Raw genomic sequence first — 20,677 nt, 5'->3', positions numbered from 1 at the left:
CAAATTTTCCACACAGTTACCAAAGAATGAAGAGCAGAATCAACATGAACAATAGTAACAGTCAACCATGTTTTCCCACCTTCAACACACATCTGTTAAACAAAATCAATATGTTATAATGGTACAGCCTCCCTTAGGACTCATATGAAATGTCCGATAACAACTTTTTTTTATATGCATCCAGAAAGTTATAGGACAATACAGTGCTTCCTAAGGCCTTGTATGTGTGTCTTTATATATATAATTCTGTTGTATTTGATAAAAAAAACCTTAATATTCATTGCAAAGGCATATGGAATGTTCTGGAAGGACGTGCTTTGTCATAATTATCGGTGGATTGTTATCATTGATAAAATTATGTACATATACTAAATTAAGTAACTAATCAAGAGTTTGAAGTAATAAGACCTTATAAATAAATAACTAGTGACTGAAGAGATGTTAGCATGAAAAATCAATGTTTCTAATTAACAAAATGGTAATCTAAAAATCCAGAAGACCTCACTATCTGAAACAGCTCAAAAGTTATTACCAAGCAATGTATTTTCATTTGTTATTTATTTTTATGTCTTCCTCTGTAATTAATATTCTTTGTAATTACATTTCTAATTAACTCTCCAATTGTTTATATCTCACACTTTTCCGATTTCCAGAATTTGAAGCCTTATTTGTGCATTTTATGTATGTAATCAGATAAAGCACGAGCACTGTGCTACCATTGAATATTAGTAACCAAATCCAAACTGTAATTAATTACATAACTAAAATAATACAAAAGACATTATTGTAATTAAAGTTCAGAATGATTTTCTTATGGAAAACAAAAGATATAACTACAAAAGATTGTCACTGAATATTCTATTCTATACCTTATTCGGCTGTAACATCAGTTTATTTACATTTTGTAAATTTTAATTGTAACATCAAAATTGTACAAAATTAATAATACTCTATTTTGGAAGTTATTGTTAAAATTCTATGTAAAGCAATGCATTGAGTGGTCAGTTTTGAAGTTACTTTTGGAAGTCAAAGATATCAGTGAAGTTTGTCCATGTTTTGTTTACACGACGAGTGTACAGTTTGGATGTCAATTAATGTGAATTAATTTTGTGAAGCATGAAAATTTCACATTCATTCATCAATCAACCAGGCAGCAGAAACTTGAGTAACATTCAACATGAATCATTACAATGTCCACCATGAAACACTGGTGGATCACACAGAACATCAATCACCTTAGCCACATGAACATTCATACTGTAGTCAGTCAGGACATACAAACCTGTCTTGTATGTATACTTAACCAAACATGGAATAAAATCACACATTACAGATCTTCTCAAACACTTGAGTTCAGTAACATTAGTTCTACATGTCACTGCAAATTTGGTGATGAAAGTTTTATAAAATTAGTTTGTTTTGTATACTTCCATTCATCGAGGTCATATGGAATAATTTTTTGAGGCAATTTCACACACAGATACAAAGTATTAATTGCACAGATACAAAGTATTAATTGCATGGAAAATGTGCTGTAAATCTAATTTTCATCACTAAACTATCACACATACAGTTAAATGCACTTACAATATTATATCAAGGTAACATGTAGTTAAGGAGATATTAAATCATAAACAATGAGAGGAGAGAAAAATTGTGAATATGTTTACATTTATTACTTCTTTGCTACCTACTCCATTCACAATGCATTTTGCAGACAGTATCCAGATGGGCCACTGAATGTTCCTACACAATTAAATCATTGTAAGATGCATAGCTCAAGAGATATGACATGATAACTACTGAGATGTGTGAAAAAATGTTGCAACATCTATGAAGTTTTAATACATTTATTCCCTACTGCTAAGACATTCCTACAGTTGAGTCAACTTAAAGAAATCCCAAACAAATGGCAGTGCTTTTGACAGCTTTCAACACCAAAGCACAAATGGCTGTAGGTGAAAATGATTGCTATCTACAGAGCTATGGAGAGACTTTGCCATACAGATATTTACAAAATTGTGTTGTAGACATGAGAGCAGCTGCTCCCAGCATACAGAAATAGTCTAGGATATTACACTCCAAACACAGTTAAGTTTTTGCTTTTATTTGCATGTGTGTGTGTTTGTGTGTGTGCATGTGTCCAAAACAGAGATAGGGAGAAAGAGAAGAGTTATGGATAGACAGGTAGAATGAATGAAGTGAAGCATGGGAAGAAGGGTATTTAATTTTAGAGGGCGGTAATAGGCAGTATTGTGGCAAAGAGTGACACAGTGATGTGTATTCATTTAGCACTTTCTTTCCTTGGGCTATTGGTTATAGTATTTGATAGTTATCTACAATCAATTACGAAAACTCCAAAATTAAACAAAGTGCTCTTGCATCATCAAGAAGTAGTGTGTTTAGTAACTCCTGTAAAATAAATAATGACAGCTACAAGGAAGTTTTAAGTATTGGAAAGCATGCAGATACAAGACACAAGATTTTATTTCTATCTGATAGTCATGGATGACCATGTGCTAGTTTATTAAATCAGACACTTCCACCAAGATATTTTGTGACATCCGTTGTCAAGACAAAAGCACAGTTGAAATATGTTGTTGATAACCTTGAAGAAAAGGTAAAGGACTTCAGTAAATCTGACTGTGTTATTGTTCTGGCTGGAACAAATGATACAGAATCAGATAACAAGGATTACCAATGCACTGTGAACATGCTACTCACAAAATATACGAACATTAAAGAGATTCTGTGTATGTTACGCTATAGATTTGACAGGGTGGACTGGAATGAAAAAATATACAAAATGAACTCATTCTTGATGGAATATATTGCCCAGTACAGTCATGCTAAGGTACTGGATGTAAATCTGTTTTTAAGGAGGACTGATTATACATAGCATGGGCTACATTTGGTGTTGAAAGGGAAGGAAAAACTATGCATGAATCTCCATTATTCAGCCATGATTCAGCCCACCACACCATCACTGATCTCTGTTAACTGCTTGCAAAAGACAGATCAGTCGCTCAACGAAACCGTATGCTCACAATATGGGAAAATAACAGAAGATGAAACCAAAAAATTAACAGTAAATATGCATCCTATGGAACGAACAAGTGACAAGGAAGCAACACAGTATACAAAAATGACAGAAGAAGAAACTAAAAAGTTAACAGTAAATATCCCTTCAGCGGAATGAACAAATGGCAGGGAACCAGCACAGAAGACATTATCCCCATGTAAAAAGACTGAGGAGGAAGCCATACGAGAGTGGACAGAAGTTAAAAACAACAGATCATGATCAAGCACCAGGCAGAAGTTAGCACCCAAACAACATACGAACAATTTTTTATGGCCAAATCCTCTGCAGAAGAAAAAAAACCAAGAAGAAGTCCAGGACCCCCAGGAGGTACAAATCAGGTCAGAAACGAAAAGACTGGAGCCTACTCTTCAAAGAACTAACCAGGCAAGAAACATACCTCTCATAGAATTTATATCATAATGTACAGGGCATAACCAGTAAGCTATATGAGATAAAGGTCCATTTGAATGGTTCATTGAAGGAGATTTCTATCTTGTGTATAATTGAACATTGGCTGCAAGAAATAAAAAAAAATGTGCAATTGGGATTTTAGACCTCCATTTGGTGAACAGCTTTTGCAGGGAAACATCCAGAGGGGGTGGAACATGTATATATGTAAGAACAGGTATTAAATAAAAGGAAATTAGGTTTTAAAAAGTCTGCTGTATTGAAAAAGATTTTGGATATTGTTTATGTGAACTAATATATAGTAAAATTATAATTGCATGTATATATAGGTCCCCATCTGACAATTTTGAACTGCTCTCTGAAAATTTGGAAAATCTTCTGAACTATCCAAATAGTCAGTCAAAATACATAATTGTGGCTGGAGATTTCAATATTAATTTCAAGGACAACTGTAAAAAAGGGCCAAAAGAAGATATCACCAGATATGGCAGCAAAAGTGAAAGTACTATAGACCAAATATTAACTGACAAATCAAAATGTGGCTTTAAATCTGAGGTATTGGATACAGGTTTCTCTGATCATCAAGCAGTTAAATTGACTTTAGAGAAATCTCATGAGAAAAGTGACAACAGGAGATATATTGAGAGACGATTGATTAATTAATTAATGTCTTTAATCTAATGTTAAAAAATGCAAACTGGGACTTAGAAAGCAATAGTTCTGTAGATATAAAATTCAACAAGTTCTTGTCAAATTATAAATGCTGCTGGGATATTTCAGTCCCTCTGAAGGGAATGAAAATAAACAAAAAATCAAATTCATGGAAAACAAGTGAAATCAAAGAGTCATCAGAAAGTCTTAGAATGCAATATAAGTATGCAAAGCAAAATACTACCTTGAAACCATATGTCAAGTGTTATAGGAAAAAGCACAGGGTAGCTATAGTTGCTGTAAAAAGGAAGCACAATGATTCACATATCAGAAAGGGTAACAACAAAATGAAATCTACGCGGAAAGTTATTAATAATCATACAGGCAAACATGAAAATGCAAGTAATGAAGTCACCGTAGAACACGGAAATGAAATTGATGATGATCCACTTCTAATAGCTAACATATTTAATGATCATTATATTAATGTAGCCCTAAATCTGATCACCACTAACTATAATCCAAAGAGGAAGGTAAAAACTCCAATAAATGAAAGGACAATGTACCTATATCCCGTAACACCCAAAGAAGTACAAACAGTTATCAGCAAACTAAAGAGTAAAATGACCTGCAGATTTCATGGTATCCCTGACAAAATTGTTAAATGTAGTACTGATAATATTGTTGCTCAACTTGTGGACATAATCAATGACTTCTTTTAAACTGGTGTGTTTCCAAGTACACTTTAGCAGTCAACAGTAATACCAGTTTATAAAATTAGTGACAAGTTTGACATTAAAAATTTCAGACCACTATCATTATTATCTGTATTTTCGAAAATAATTGAAAGAATAATTATGACAGACTTCCTAAACAAAAATAAAATTCTTGCAAATGCACAGAATGCTTTCAGAAAAGGCAAATCTAACAAACAGCTCTCTTCAGTTTCCTACAACTGGTTTACAAAGCTATGGAGGACAAGGGACTGATGTATGGGTTGTTTTTGTACCTTTCCAAAGCATTCAATCTTATAAATAATAATCTACTGCTGTTAAAACTGTATAATTATGCTGTCTGTGGTCTTTCCTATGAGTGGTTCAAATCATATTTAACTGATAGGAAACAAAGAGTACAAATTTCTAAGGATGGAAATGTGTACCACTCTGAATATAAAAAAGTTAATTATGGGCTGCCCCAGGGTACGTTATTTGGATCATTGTTATTCTTGATTTTCATTAATGACCTACTCAACAGTTTTCAACATCTGATACCAAATTATTTGCTGATGATCCCAGCTTCATTATAAAAGGGAAGAACGATTATGAGATGCAGCAAAAAATTGACAAAACAGCTGAAGTGGCAGAAAAATGGTTTAAAGATAACTGTCTAGTTGTCAATGACAAGAAAACTGTATGGATGAACTTCAACCATATAAGGAACAAAAGTAGGACCAATGTAAAATTTACATTATCAAATAGCCAAATTCAGCAAAAGAACCACATAAAATTTTTAGGATTATAGTTGGATGAGCATCTAAGATGGGAAAAACATATAGAAATGCTTAACAAAAAAATTAAGCAAGTACTGTTACATATTAAAAGTGCTTAAAGATTGCTGCAATACTGAAACAGTGTTAAGTGCTTATTATGCACACATGCATAGTCTACTGAAGTATGGAATAGTGTTCGGGGGAAATACCTCTTTTGCAAAGCAGTCTTTTAAGCTCCGAAAGAAAGCTGGAAGATTAATAAGTGATGTTGCTTGCAGAGCACCATGTAGATATCTTTAAGGAATTAAAAATCATGACTTTACCATCTATATTTATATTTGAAAGCAAATGCTTCATTAAAAACCATCAAGTTTCAGCTCTGAATAGTGAGATCCACTATTATCAAACAAGGAACAGGGATGATTATCATAGGGGTGCGCACAGAAAATCAATATATCAGGAAAGTGCTGTTTACAAACCAAAAATTCTGTACAGTGCATTGCCAGATAGCATAAAAAAATACCAAACAGTTATACATTCAGAAAAGTACTAAAAAACCTACTAATAAACAACAGCTTCTACAGAATTAACAAATACCTGGAATTTTGCTCAAATCTGTAGGTCTTCCTCAAAATCTCTAAACAAAAATTCGTAATTATCAAGCATTCCTAGATAAAAGCAAACTTCTTTCATCAATGTATGTACGTAATTATGCACCTAGCTTTTGTGCTGTATGTTACTATGCCTAGTTAACCAAAGTACTGGTATTTCATAGTTTATTAAAATCGACCAAGGGGTTTCGTAAGCTTTTATTCTATCTGTATGTGCATAAGCAGAATAATATTTTTGTTATAAAGATGTGTTGAACCCAATGATAAGATTTTGTACATGATGTAAATATGTAATATTTTATAGTGTTCTGTACTTTTACAAGTCCAAAATCATGAATGTCATAATACAGGTGCTTAATAAGTAAATAATAAAATTACTAACTGAGGGGGACTGATGACCTCAGAAGTTAAGTCCCATAGTGCTCAGAGCCATTTAAACCATTTACTAACTGAGATGAAGCCTCTACCATATAAAAATGACATGGACAGGAGTGGACTAAAAATGAAATTTGGCTTCATGAATAATAAGGAAAATAATGTGTTGTAAACCAATAAAAAACACAAAAAAGAAGCAAAGCATAAAAGAATATGAAAGGAGGCCAAGAATGATGTGGAACAATTAAGGAAGGTCTGTGAAGGCAAAGCAGATGAGCTGATACGAACGGAAAGGTAACGGTAAGATTACGATGACATAACACATTTTACAGTGATCAGAAAATTTACTGCCACTGTTATAAATTTCCTACAAATTTGAAGTTATCAAATATTTTTTGAACAACTGCACGTGGCTTTAACGATATGAGATTAATTTTTATTCATGTCCTACTATGTCAGAATTAATTTAATAGACAAATAAGAGCATTTTTTCTCTTTCCCCACTTCATACACTAACAGTGTAAATATACATTATTGCTTTTTTCTCAAGAGACTTTCTCATTACAGCATAAAATAGAACATGCTAGCTTGCTAAACACTGAAGTGATCCAGATCCGTACTGAAACTACACACCAAACTAATGATGGATGGGTGGTCTGGGTGAACCCAACATGAGTGTTTTGTTGTTTATTTTGTCGGAAGCTGATCACCATCTATAAACCATCTCAGGTTGCCCAGGTGTAATATCTTTGTTTGTCCAGGTACAATTCTTCATTTTTGACTTGGTGCCATTACATTCTCCTTCATTTCCAATAGAATAGAATAGAATATTATTATTCACCTTTCAATATTTTTCATACAATTGGCTTTGTCAAAGTTGAAAATGGAATACAGTTAAGCACAATAAACACTTACATACACAGAATTATTTAGCTTATTTAAGAATTGAAAACATTTCTTTATCACTTATTAAAAGCTTATATTATAATGACTATTTCCTAGGAATTCTTTAATTGTATAGAATTCACTGCATTTTAACCAATTTTGCAATTCACTCTTGAATTTATAAAATGGGGCTGTACAAGCTGAGTATGGTAACTTATTAAAAAATTTTATGCCCAAATGTTTATAGTTATTATGGACAACAGCCAGCCTCGAGAAAGGAAAATCCAACAAGTGGCTATTTCTGGTATTGTGTGTGTGTACATCAATCTCGTGCTGAATTTGTCCAGATTTTCTTCAGCATACATTAAACAGTTATATATGTACATGCTAGGTACTGTCATTACACTGAGATATTTACAGTGGTTTCTGCAGGAATCTCTGGGTGCTAATCCTAGTATACATTTGATGGCCTTCTTTTGCCATCTGAAAATATATTTAGCCTGTGAGGAATTACCCTATATGTACATTCTAGATACTGTCATTACACTGAGATATTTAAAGTGGTTTCTGCAGGAATCTCTGGGTGCTAATCCTAATATACATTTGATGGCCTTCTTTTGCCATCTGAAAATACATTTAGCCTGTGAGGAATTACCCCAGAGCAAAATTCCATACTCCAGATGGGAATGAAAGAAAGCAAAATATGAGTGAAGTAATAGCTGTTTGCTCACACTGTTTCTCAATATGTAAAGTAAAAAAAGTACATTGGCTAGTTTGCTGCACAGGTGATTTGTGTGTTCTCCCCAGGAGAGTTTTTGGTCTATGTGCAATCCAAGTAGTTTCACTGCTTTATTTTTACTTTTTGTAGCTTTTAGATTAAAAATTATTTCTTCTGTATTTGTATTGTTTATGCGCAGTTGATTGGCCTGACACCAGTGACTAGTCATTTGCATTATTTCTCTTTTGTTATCCAGCACAGTTTGTAAATTATCACTTGAGGTTATTAGCGTTATATCATCAGTCTACAGTATATTCTTACATGGTATATAATACAAGAAATTGTTAATATAGACAATGAACAGGAAAGGCCCAAGAACCGAGCCTTGGGGTATTGCTCTTTTTAAAGGGAGTCTTGCTGATCTCTGTTTATTTGCATATACAAGCTGTAACCTATTGCTTAAATAAGATTTGAATAAGGTGAGTGGTTTATCTTCAATGCCACAGTATTCTAACTATTTACTGATTATGTCATGAGACACTGAATCAAATGCTTTGCTTAAATCAATAAGTGTTCCAGATATATGCAGCCTCTTTTCATATGCTTCATATACATTGTTCACCAAAGCTTCAATTGCTTTTACAGTTGATAGGTTAGATCTGAATCTGAATTGCTGTTCATTTCATAATTTGTTGCTTTCAAAATAGCTGTATAGCTGCATATGCATGCAATTTTCTATTACTTTGGATATGATTGGTACTATTGATATGGGTCTGTAGTTGTTTTGGAGGTTTTTATCACCTTTTTTTTACATAGGTTGTGTAACTGTGAGCTTAAGACATTCTGGAAATATTCCTTCATCTAGTACTCTGTTTGACAGTGAGAGAAGTGGCATTTTGATTTCCTTTGCTATATGTTTATGATGAAATTACTGAGTCCATAATAGTCTTCTGTTCTGGAATTGCTTAGTTTGTTTATTGATTTGCAAATGTCATTTAGGGTGATAGGGGTCCAAGTAAATTTCTCACTACTCTGTTTTGTATGGATGAGTAGTGCTTCTGCATCTATGGTAGAATTATTGAGTGGAGTGGTAGTGGCACTATTTACAAAACAATCATTGAGTGTATCATGGTCTATAGGGATGTTGTTTTCTTTATTGATGTTATTAATTTCCTGTTTTATGACATTCCAGGCAGCTTTACATGTGTTTTTGGAATTCAAAATGTATTCATCATTTGCCTTGCACTTAGCCCCTTTTATTTCTGATTTGTAAAATTTTCTCATATTTATGTAATTTGCCTTGTCTTGGTCACTTTTATTACACTTATCCTTCAGAATTAGAAGTAGTATCCTAAGTTTGTTAAGTTTTGGAGAGTACCACTTGTTAGTAGGACATTGCTTATGTGTATTATTAGGATGTTGTCTTTTTGTTACAGTGGGGCATATCTTTTCTACAATGTGCTTAATTTCTGTGAGGAAAATAATAAAGCATTTATCAGTTGCCTTATTATTATTAATTTTATGAGACCAATCAATTTCCTGTAACTCATTAATCATGTTGTTTACATTGGATTCTCCTAGAAGTCTATGAGTCACTTGTCTCTCTTTAGTGTTGAGTTTTGAATTTTCTATTCGAAGCCATAGTCCTGTATGATCTGATATTCCTAATTCTATTACATCACATTCAAGAGTATCATTATATACATTACTAATTATGTTATCAAGATATGCATTCTGTCTGGTGGGCTTTTCATTAAGACAATAGTAGTTCAATGACTTCAAAGAATTAACCATATAGATAACATTTTGCTTCTTTGCCCTTATATCTATGTTAATATCACCTACAATTATAATTTTATGTTGTTTATATTTGGACAACTGCAAAATTAGTGTGTTAATTTTTTCTATAAATATTATTTCATCAGATCTTGGAGTTCGATTAACTGACACAATTACAATTTTTTGTGCGTGTATTACCATACCGGCTACTTCAAATATGCCTTCAAGGCAAATTTTGCTAAGGTCTGCTACTGAATAATCTAAATCTAATTTGCTTTTAACGTAGATTGAGACTCCATGTTAACGTGCAACAACTGACAGTGGCTACACGTAGAACAACGGAGGCATTGATACCTATGGGGAGATGTAACTTTGCATCTAGACTGTGATGCTGCAGAAATTAAGACCTGTAACAAGAAGAGCCATGAAACTATACTACAACAGTATGACCCGAGAAGAAAGAGTCTGAAGGTTGCATAGATACCGGTATTTTAAAGAATGTTTTAAGGAAGAGTTATGCAAACAAAAATGGTACCATGGAAGCAATTTGTGGAGCCTAACTTAGAAATCAATACCTGTGGAGTACTATATAATACAGTTTGTGAGGAAATATGATTACCAGCAGTCTTATTCATGCTCAAAACGAATAATGGGATGGTAACAGAAAGCTGGGAACAGTCACCTACTTACCTAGTTCCTTGAGTGAATTGTACAATGAGTGCCTCTTGCAAGGAAGGGCCCTTGACCTGTGGAAGAATGCTGAAGTGATAAATGGTCCATTGATGCCAGAATCCTACAGATCAATTTGTCTTTTGAATGTTCTTGACAACATATTTGGAAAACTATTATGCAACAAATTAAAATATCATGGGATGAGCCCTCACCAGTCTGGATTAAGAAGAGACATATCAACTGAAGATGCAATTTATAAGGTGATTCTGCTAGCAACAGATACTCATTCTGCATACACTCTAGTGACGGTTGATATAGCTGCTACTTTTGATAACCTATGGTGGCCATCTTTCCTTGGTTACCTTAGGCAGTTAGAATATAATGTGGCACACCACGAACTTGAGGGCTGGTGTTGAATCCATTAGCACCTCACAAAGCAAAGTACTTCCTGCTAAAATCATCTTACTCAATTCACTGCAGTTGTTGCATATTTCTATGCTACATATAGCCCTGCATGAGGCAAAATGCATGAGTTTTGTGCCGCCGTACAGGTAAGTGATGTAGCCTGCAGTCCAGGAAACTTGTTTAATACATGTATTAGCGTGTTTTTCAAGTTTACAATTAAACATTTCACTTCTCTTTGTGTATTACTCCTGAAAAATTTAAAGGAACATAAAGTTGAGTTACGACTGTATTTTTGCATACATTGTAGCACAGTAAAACTTAGAGGCACTCATTTAATTGTTCTTTTCCATTCCAGCAAGTTAAGAAAAGCGTATCTCTTTGTCGTTTAGCTCTTTATTTTTCAAAACACAGCATAAATTTTAAGTTCCGGTATCTGGAAACTTTGCACATACAGTAGCAGCTTTGTTTACATACAATTGCGACTAGGCCTAATTTTTGTAAACGTGTTTTTCTTCCTTTTTTCGGTAATAAGTATGTTTACATATAATTGAGACTAGACCTAAACTTTCATAAATGTCTTTTCTTCTTTTTCAGTAATTTAATTTGATTTATTCTCAGTAAAGTAAGATTTTTACCATGAGTGAAAAGTGCCTGACATGCCGTAGAATTGTTAGCTCTGGGGTTTGGTGTGATGGCTTCAGTAGTTTTTCCACTGGGGTGACTGTAGCAGCATGGGAATTGGGGAAGTGGATCAGACTCATCAGTGGTTCTGTAGGATATGCAGTAGAGATAGGAAAATAGTGGAACAGGAGGGGAAAACTGCTGCCCTTCAGGCACAGTTAGAGCAGGCTAGGGAAGATCTGAACACGTTAAGGAGGGAGAAGGGTAAAGAGAGGTGGGAAGTGGCAACAGATAACAGGAGGAACAGACCAAGAACTTTGTCAGACAGCTTTGTGGTGAATGTGAGGAGTAAGTTTGACCTGTTGCTTCAGTTAGAAACTGATGAGCCTCAGACAGAAGTAGGTGTAGAAGGGGCACAACAAATTTTCAGTAGAAAACTGAATAAGAATGTAGGGAAGTCAGCAAAGAGAAAGAAAGTTTTGTTGTTAGGTAGTTCACGTGCTAGAGGTGTAGGCCAAGTTTTGCAGGACCAGTTAGGATCAGAATACCATGTCACAAATTTTTTTAAACCTAGTGCTGGTCTGGGTCAGGTGACACGAGGATTTAGGTTCACTCTCTAAAGATTTTACCAAGGAAGACACCATGGTTATTGTGGGGAACTATACCATCGGGAGAGTTAATTTGGAGTTAGAATGGCTACTTGGTGGGTCAGGTGTGGGGTCACATATTGGCTTGCTTCCTGTTGATTCTCTCAGTAGGTGGGATTATACTAGACATGACCTACACCTCAACAGGAAAGGGAGAGATAAACTGGCTGGGCTAATAGCAGGAAATGTAAGGGGTGGGGGTGGGGGGGTGGGGGGGGCACTGCCATGAGAGGTAGTATACCAGCGGTCATAGGTGTTGGAGCAGCACCTTTTTTAGGTTGGTTGGTTTGGGGGATTAAAGGGACCAGACTGCTACGGTCATCGGTCCCCCTTTTTTAGGATAGGTAGGACAGAACAAAGTCAAGTTTTGAGAGAAGTAAAGATTGAAACAAACCTTCAGTTTGAGAAAGAAATCAAACAGCATAACCCTGGCACATTGGATCAGTGAACACAGATGTTGGTTAAAAATTTACAGCAATCAGCAGAAATTTTATTTCCACCCGATTTCATCTCGGTAAATGTGAAATGCCAATTATCTTTAGTGCATCAAAATATTCGAGGACTTAGAAGTAAAATTAATGAACTACTTATGTGCATTGATGAATCAGAGTCATCTAACCCAGTTGATATAATCTGCCTCTGGACAGCATGTCAACACTGGTACAGGTATGTTAAACCTTACAGAATTTAAGTTAGCCTCTTACTTCTGTAGACAAAATATGCAGAAAGGAGGAGTTGCCACATTTGTTAAAAACAGTTTTAAATTGAAGAATATTACATTAATAAATTTTGCTTACAGCAGCACTTAGAACCATGTGCAACAGAGACAGAATTTCATAATAGGTCCTTTATAATAGTAGCCATATACAGAGCAACTTCAGGAAATTTCAACCTGTTTATAAATGGTCTTAAAGATTTATTATCTCATCTAAAATTAAGATACAAAGAACTAGTGGATGAAGGTGATTTTAATACAGATGTCCTGAAAAACAATGTCAGTGAACAGTTACTGAAATCAGTTACATTGTCATTCAAGTTAATTTCTACTGTAAATTTCCCAACTAGGGTATAAAAATGTTCTAAGACTGCCATTGATAACATCTTTACAGACAATTCTAGGCAACTAAGCCACATTACAAAACCAGTAGTAAATGGGCTATCTGACCATGACATGCAACACCTAACATTAAATTTTGAAAATTTTCAGGATAAAAAATCTATCAGAACTGAGTACAGAAGGCCACCGATAAATTTAGGAGATTGCTCAAAGAAATTAATTGTATGGATGTTTACAGCATCCAAGACATAAATGGAAAATACAAAACATTTATTAATAAAGTTAGCACCTTATTTGAAAATTGTTTTCCCCTGAAGGTAACTCAAATTAAGCAGAAGTCTAATAAGAAACCATGGATCACACAAGGGATAAAGATATCATGTGAGACAAAAAGGAAACTCTATCTGATGTGGAGGGACAATTTTGATACTAGCATTATAGCTCATTACAAAAATTACTGCAAAATATTGAAGAAGGTTATCCAGAAATCTAAACACCTGCATTATGAGAAGAAGATAAATACAACCAGCAATAAAATAATAACAGTATGAGATATAGTTAAGTCAGAGACAGGTAGGACCAGAAATGAGGAGGAACAAATAGCTCTAAAAAAAATGAAACCCTGGTAACGAACGCATGTTGCGTTGCAAACCATTTAAACAAGTATTTTGTCTTTGTTACTGATAGCATGGGGTTGTCAGGTTCAGTAAATAATGCAATGGAATATCTGAGACCAGTGCACACAAGCAATCTCAGTAAAATGAAATTGACACTTACTTCACCCAAAGAAATAGAATCCATCATAAAGTCCTCAAAATAAAATCATTCTAGTGGTTATGATAACATATCAACAAAGTTAATAAAAGAGTGTTCATGTGAGCTTAGTCATATTTGTGTAATCAATCCCTTAGCACAGGAACATTCCCAGACTGGCTTAAACACGCTGGAGTCATATCTCTCCACAAGAAAGGGGACAAAGAAATGTCATCAAATTACCAGCCTATCTCACTTTTGCAAGCTTTTTCAAAAATCTTTGGAAAGGTTATGTTCAAGCATCTACTTAAGCACCTTAGTGAAAATAACATACTGTCAAAGTCACAGTTTGGGTTTCTTAAGGGTTCTGATATTGAGAAGGCTATTTACACTTACAGTGAAAATGTCCTTAATTCACTAGACAACAAATTAGAGGCAACTGGCATATTCTGTGACCTGTCACAGGCTTTTGACTGTGTGAATCACAGCATTCTTTTAAGTAAATTAAAATATTATGGCATCACTGGTAGTGCTGCAAAGTGGTTTCAGTCATATCTTACTAATAGAAAACACAGGGTGTCATTATGTAACACTTCAGCAGTAGGCAATCAGACATCATGTGACAGGGAAGAAATTACATGTGGTGTTTCCCAAGGTTCCATACTAGGTCCACATACATTATGTATGTTAATGACCTGTCATCTGTTACGTTACCAGATACCAAGTGCGTCTTATTTGCAGATGATACAAACATTGCAATAAATAGTAAATCAAATATAAATTTAGAAATGGCAGCTAATTAAATTTTTACTGACATTTGTTAGTGGTTCATAGCCAATTCACTGTCATTAAACTTTGAAAAGACCCACTTTATGCAATTCAGAACTTCCAAGAGATTTCCTTCTTGTGTGTGCATAAAATATGATATGGAAATAGGAGAAGTTGAGAGTGTAAAATTCTTGGGATTACAACTTCATAATAAATTCACTTGGGAGCAACGTACTAACGAACTGCTAATGTGCCTAAACAAGTCTGTGTTTGCAATGCGAATGATGGCAGACATAAGAGACATAAATATTAAAAAAACGCTTATTTTCACTTCATTATGTCATATGGTATCATATTTTGGAGTAACTCCACAAAACGAGAAAAAATTTTTAGTTGGGTTGTTTGGAGAAAGAGACCAAACATCGAGGTCATCGGTCTCATCAGATTAGGGAAGAAGGGGGAAGGAAGTTGGCTGTGCCCTTTCAGAGGAACCATCCCGGCATTTACCTGGAGCGATTTAGGGAAATCACGGAAAACCTAAATCAGGATGGCCGGACGCGGGATTGAAATGTTGTCCTCCCAAATGCGAGTCCAGTGAAAAATTTTTAGTGTACAAAAGTGTATAATAAGAGTAATGTGTAGTGTAAATCCAAGAACATCATGTCAAAACCTATTCAAAGAATTGGACATTCGAACCACAGCTTCTCAGTATATTTATTCCTTAATGAAGTTTGTTGTAAATAATTCATCTCTTTTTTCAACTAACTGCTCAGTACACAGTATCAATACTAGGAATAAGAACAATATACATAAAGATTTAAAATCACTTACTCTTGCCCAGAAAGGAGTCCAGTACTCAGCAACGCATATTTTCAATAAGTTACGAGCAACCATTAAGAGTTTAGTTTCAGACAAGGGACAATTTAAACATAATTTAAAAGAATTTTTGGTGGCCAACTCCTTCATTTATTTTTATTTATTTCTTGTTCCGTAGATCCAGTTAGTGAGTCAATCACAAGGATGTGGAACGTGTCAAATTGTACAGGTTTCAATTTAAACTTACAATAAATACAAGGGCATTTCAATGGCAAATTGTACATAGTTTAAGTAAGACATACTATAAATACGTAACAGATACAATGTCAGCTAGATAACATAACTACCATTTGACAGAAAAAGGAGTTTCAAATAAAGGTTAAAGATAAGAGCACAAAGTTAAATCAGATATTACGCCTACAAGAGTAAATACATGTACAGCCAATCTGTTGTTACAAAAAGTGTGCTAATGCCCAAATGCACAATAAAATCAATTGAACTACTTCTAGACATAATACGTTTAGTGATGGTATACATTTTCTTTCAGGTATTCATCCACAGTATAATAACATTTCTCTGTCAGGTAATCTTTGAGAACTTGTTTAAATTTTGGCAGTTCTGTATGAACACATTTGATATGTAGTGGTAGAGCATTGAACAGCTTAATGCTGGAGTAGTAAACTCCTTTTTGTACCAGAGTGAGACGTTTCACTTCTAAATGTAGATTGTTTTTGTTTCTGGTGTTATAACCATGGAATTTACTGTTGTCTTGGTAGATGGAATAATTTTTGCACACAAAGGTGAGCAAGGAAAAAATATACTGTGAGGCAGTTGTTTGGATACCTATCTTCCGAAACAAGTGCCTGCATGAGTGTCTTTGTTGGACCCCACACATTATTCTGATTGCTTTTTTTTGGATGGTGAAAACTTTTTTTGCAAGTGGTTGGTTCCCCCAGAATCTGATAGCATATGACATCAATGAGTGGAAGTAGCCAAAGTAGGCAACCTTAATAGTGTCAACTTCAGCCACTGAAGAAATTACCCGTAATGCAAATGTTGCCGAGCTAAGTTTTTTACATAGATGAAGAATGTGAACTGACCAATTACATTTACTGTCTATGTAAGCACCCAGGAATTTTGTGTCTTCAACTTTCTGTATTGGTTGATCTCTACATTTTATGTTAATTTCATCGGGATTACTTTGTGATGTATGGAACCTCATATAATGAGTTTTATCTGCATTGAGCGAAAGACCATTTGAGGAGAACCAATTTAAGATGTCATTAAAAACAGTATTTGTAGTTTTTTCAAGATCATGATCAATCAAATCGTCAATTAGAATTGTGGTATCATTGGCAAACAGGGTAAATTTGCTGTTTGTCTCAGAACAAAGAGGAAGATCATTAATAAAGATGAGGAAAAGCAGTGGGCCCAAAACGGAGCCTTGAGGCACACCACACGTTATCGTGCCCCATTCAGACGAGGCAAGTTCTCCAGAAGAGCCATTTAGCATTACAGTCTGCTTCCGATCCTGTAGATATGATTGCAGCCACAAGCCAACAGTACCACCTAAACCATAGTATTCTGCCTTTTTCCAAAGAATTTGGTGGTTTACACAGTCGAAGGCTTTCGTAAGATCACAAAAAATACCCACTGGAGACATTTTTTTGTTAATGGCTTCCAAAACTTGGTTGCTGAAAGAGAATATTGCCTGTTCAGTACAAAGACCGGCACGAAAACCAAACTGATTTTTGCTTAAGATACTGTGGAAGTTGAGATGGTCTACAATCCTCCTGTGCATGAGTTTTTCTAGAATTTTCGAGAAGGTAGTTAATAGGGATATTGGGCGATAGTTTGTAACAATGCTTTTATCCCCTTTTTTAAAGAGAGGAATCACTACAGCCAACTTAAGTCTGTCAGGAACAATCCCATCTTGTAGGGATGCATTGTATATGTTGCATAAGACGGGACTAACAAATTTATAACAGTGTTTCAGTATTTTACTAGAAATATTGTCCACACCAGCAGAATTTTTATTTTTTAAGGATCTAATTACTCTTATGACTTCGCTTACAGTAACTGGAGGTAAGGATATCTGTGGGATTCTGTTACTAATAGCTTTCTGTAGGAGGGACAATGATTCTTCCATAGAACCATTACAGCCTGTCTTCTCTGCTGCTCTCAAAAAGTGGTTATTAAATATTTCTGCAACCAACTCAGGTTTCTTTATGATACTGTCCCCTGTATTAATCTCTACCTGAGACATGTTCCCTGTTGTCCTGCCAGTTTCCCTCTTTATTACATTCCATATAGTTTTAATTTTATTTTCTGAGCTTTCAATTTCTGATTTTATGCACATACTATTATTTATAACCTTCTTGAGAATGCTACAGTAAAGTTTGTAGTGTTGTCGTTTCTTTGGATCATTACAAGTCCTGAGAGAACTGTATAACATCTTCTTTGTTCTACAAGATGTTATTATCCCTGTAGTGATCCAAGACTTCTTGGCATTGCCTATATGACTATTTCTAACTACTTTTTTGGGAAAGATGGACTCAAATACAGACATGAATTCATTTAAAAATGAATTGTACTTTTTGTTTACATCTGTTTCCCTATAAACTCGGCTCCAGTCTATCTCTTTTAGGCTATCATTGAATTTTTTAGGGCCCTGTTCATTTATTATCCTAAAAGATTTCCAAGAATGCTCGGAACTGTTGCACACACTGATGTAATTGAGCCTAAGCAATTGACCACCATGATCAGAAAGGCCAAGGATTGGATGTACAGTGATCTCATTGCATTTAGACTTATCTATAAATATATTATCTATCAGACTTTTACTGTTAACAGTAATCCTAGTTGGGAAATCTACTATTGCCATCAGATTATAAGACTCCATTAAATGTACTAAATCAGCTTTACTATTGCTCTCATTTAGGAAATCAACGTTAAAGTCACCAGTAATTATCAAGTTCTTGGACTTTGAGTACAGTATGGATAATAAAGAATCCAAGTGTTTAAGAAATACATTCAAATTCCCTGAGGGAGATCTATACAGTGCTAACACTACAGCCATGAAGTCATTTACAGTAATCTCAACACCACATACTTCAATTTGTTGCTCTATACAATGGCTCTTTAAATCTAATGCATTGTAAGATATGTTGTTTTTTACATAAATTACCCTCCACCTTTTTCCATTATGGTTCTAGAGTAATGCGCTGCCTGACAGTAACCACTTAGCTGTAACCTTTCAATATCTTTCACATGATGTTCACTAAAACATAATACATCAGTATCTTTTATTCCTTGTGGTTCCTCTAACAGAACAGTAATGTCATTTACTTTATTACCAAGTCCTCCCACATTTTGGTGAAAAATCGTCATTTCTTTGGAATTAGAGACAGATCTAAACTTTTGCCTAAAAAATTATCGGTAGCTACAGACACAGTACGTTCATTACTAACAATTTCCTGAAACATTTGAGTTTGAAACCGAGTCTGACTTGATGGTTGGAGCCATTCAAGTGTGATTGGTTCCAACTTTGGGGTACATTTTATTCCATCCATGAATTTTTCAATAAATGCAGTAGACCATTTTAATGGAAATTTATTATACTTTAAATTTTGACAATACTTGGTTGTAACAGCCAAGTAACTACCTACTGTGTGAATGATGGATGTATGGAAAGCAGATGTAAGTCTTAAGTCTGTAAATAGTGGAAGTTTAATTTTAAATCTTGTACATAATTTGACTGTTCTTAACTGAGGATCATTGAAATGAAGAATTTACTTTAATTTTTGACAATACTTGGTTGTAATAGCCAAGTAACTAGCTCCTGTGTGAATGATGGATTTAATGAAGGTAGATGTAAGTATTAAACCTGTAAATATTAGAAGTTTAATTTTAATTCATGTACATAATTTTACTGTTTATTGACTGAGGATCATTAAAATTAATGAAACTCAAGTTTTCCTAATTACATTTATCTAATGTGTTTATCTGACGTGTTCCACACCCAGGAGGATCCTCTCTTTTGTGGGTCTGTGGAATGAAAAATTAATATAATCTAATCTAACCTAATCTGCTGCCAAGTTACGTGTGACTGCATTCTCCTTACGATTCCTCAGCAATGTATTCTACTTGTTTTACCTCTACCTTCCCTCATCATTTAGAATTTTTTCTATCAGCCAGACGTGACTTCTCCATCAATTCTTGTCATGTTACAAGCTCTAGCCTTTACATCACATAACCATATAAAATTTTTCCTGGTTTTCATCTGTAACAGCCATTTTCTGGTAGCATTCTCATAGTAATTAATTTACAATGAGTTCATTATCAGTCCTCCGTCAGTATTAAATATTGTCACACCATAATGTTTCATGTGTTGAAGGTGGTTACAAGTATTAGTTGGGGAGGGGGGGGGGGGGGGAGGGAAGAAATGAAACCAATACATCGTCACTAACCTGTAATATGGCCTCTACTATTGTGACTGTCTTGCCTGTACCTGGTGGGCCAAACACCACATATGGAGATGGGAAGAAAGAACCAGACACTATGTGGCTTACTGCTGTTTTCTGTTCTTCATTTGTTTCAATCAAACGATTGAACCAAGACCTGAAACAAAAAAATTCTTTAACACAATCTGCTCCGTCCTAGTGTGTTCCCACTGGAATGGGGTCAACCTTTTTGGTCAATTCTTGCTATTTGTAAAACAGGACAGACTGTGGAAACGGAATAAAGGAATTAAATCAAATAACATTACAGACTGCACAAGAACAGCTGCATATTAAAAATGTACTTAAAAATGAAAAGGGCCTATGGTATGATGTAATTTATTTCATCATGTAATACTGGCTGATGAAGTAGAAGTGTTGTGATGACATACACTCCTGGAAATGGAAAAAAGAACACATTGACACCGGTGTGTCAGACCC

At 34.6% G+C, this 20,677-nt stretch overlaps 1 protein-coding gene across 1 annotated transcript in view; it reads right to left on the bottom strand.

Moving 5' to 3' along the window:
• The window catches only part of LOC126412662 (putative helicase MOV-10), a 431,824-nt gene that overhangs the window by 158,401 nt on the left and 252,746 nt on the right, over positions 1-20,677 (bottom strand). Inside the window, exon 11 of the mRNA XM_050082364.1 lies at positions 20,207-20,357. Within this exon, the coding sequence (XP_049938321.1) occupies positions 20,207-20,357 (151 nt within the window). The remainder of the gene's footprint in view (positions 1-20,206; positions 20,358-20,677) is intronic.

Source organism: Schistocerca serialis, chromosome 7 (genome assembly GCF_023864345.2).
Source record: "Schistocerca serialis cubense isolate TAMUIC-IGC-003099 chromosome 7, iqSchSeri2.2, whole genome shotgun sequence".
Lineage (NCBI taxonomy): Eukaryota > Metazoa > Arthropoda > Insecta > Orthoptera > Acrididae > Schistocerca > Schistocerca serialis.
Note: the sequence above shows the minus strand (reverse complement) of the source record. Positions and strands in the feature narration are given on the sequence as shown.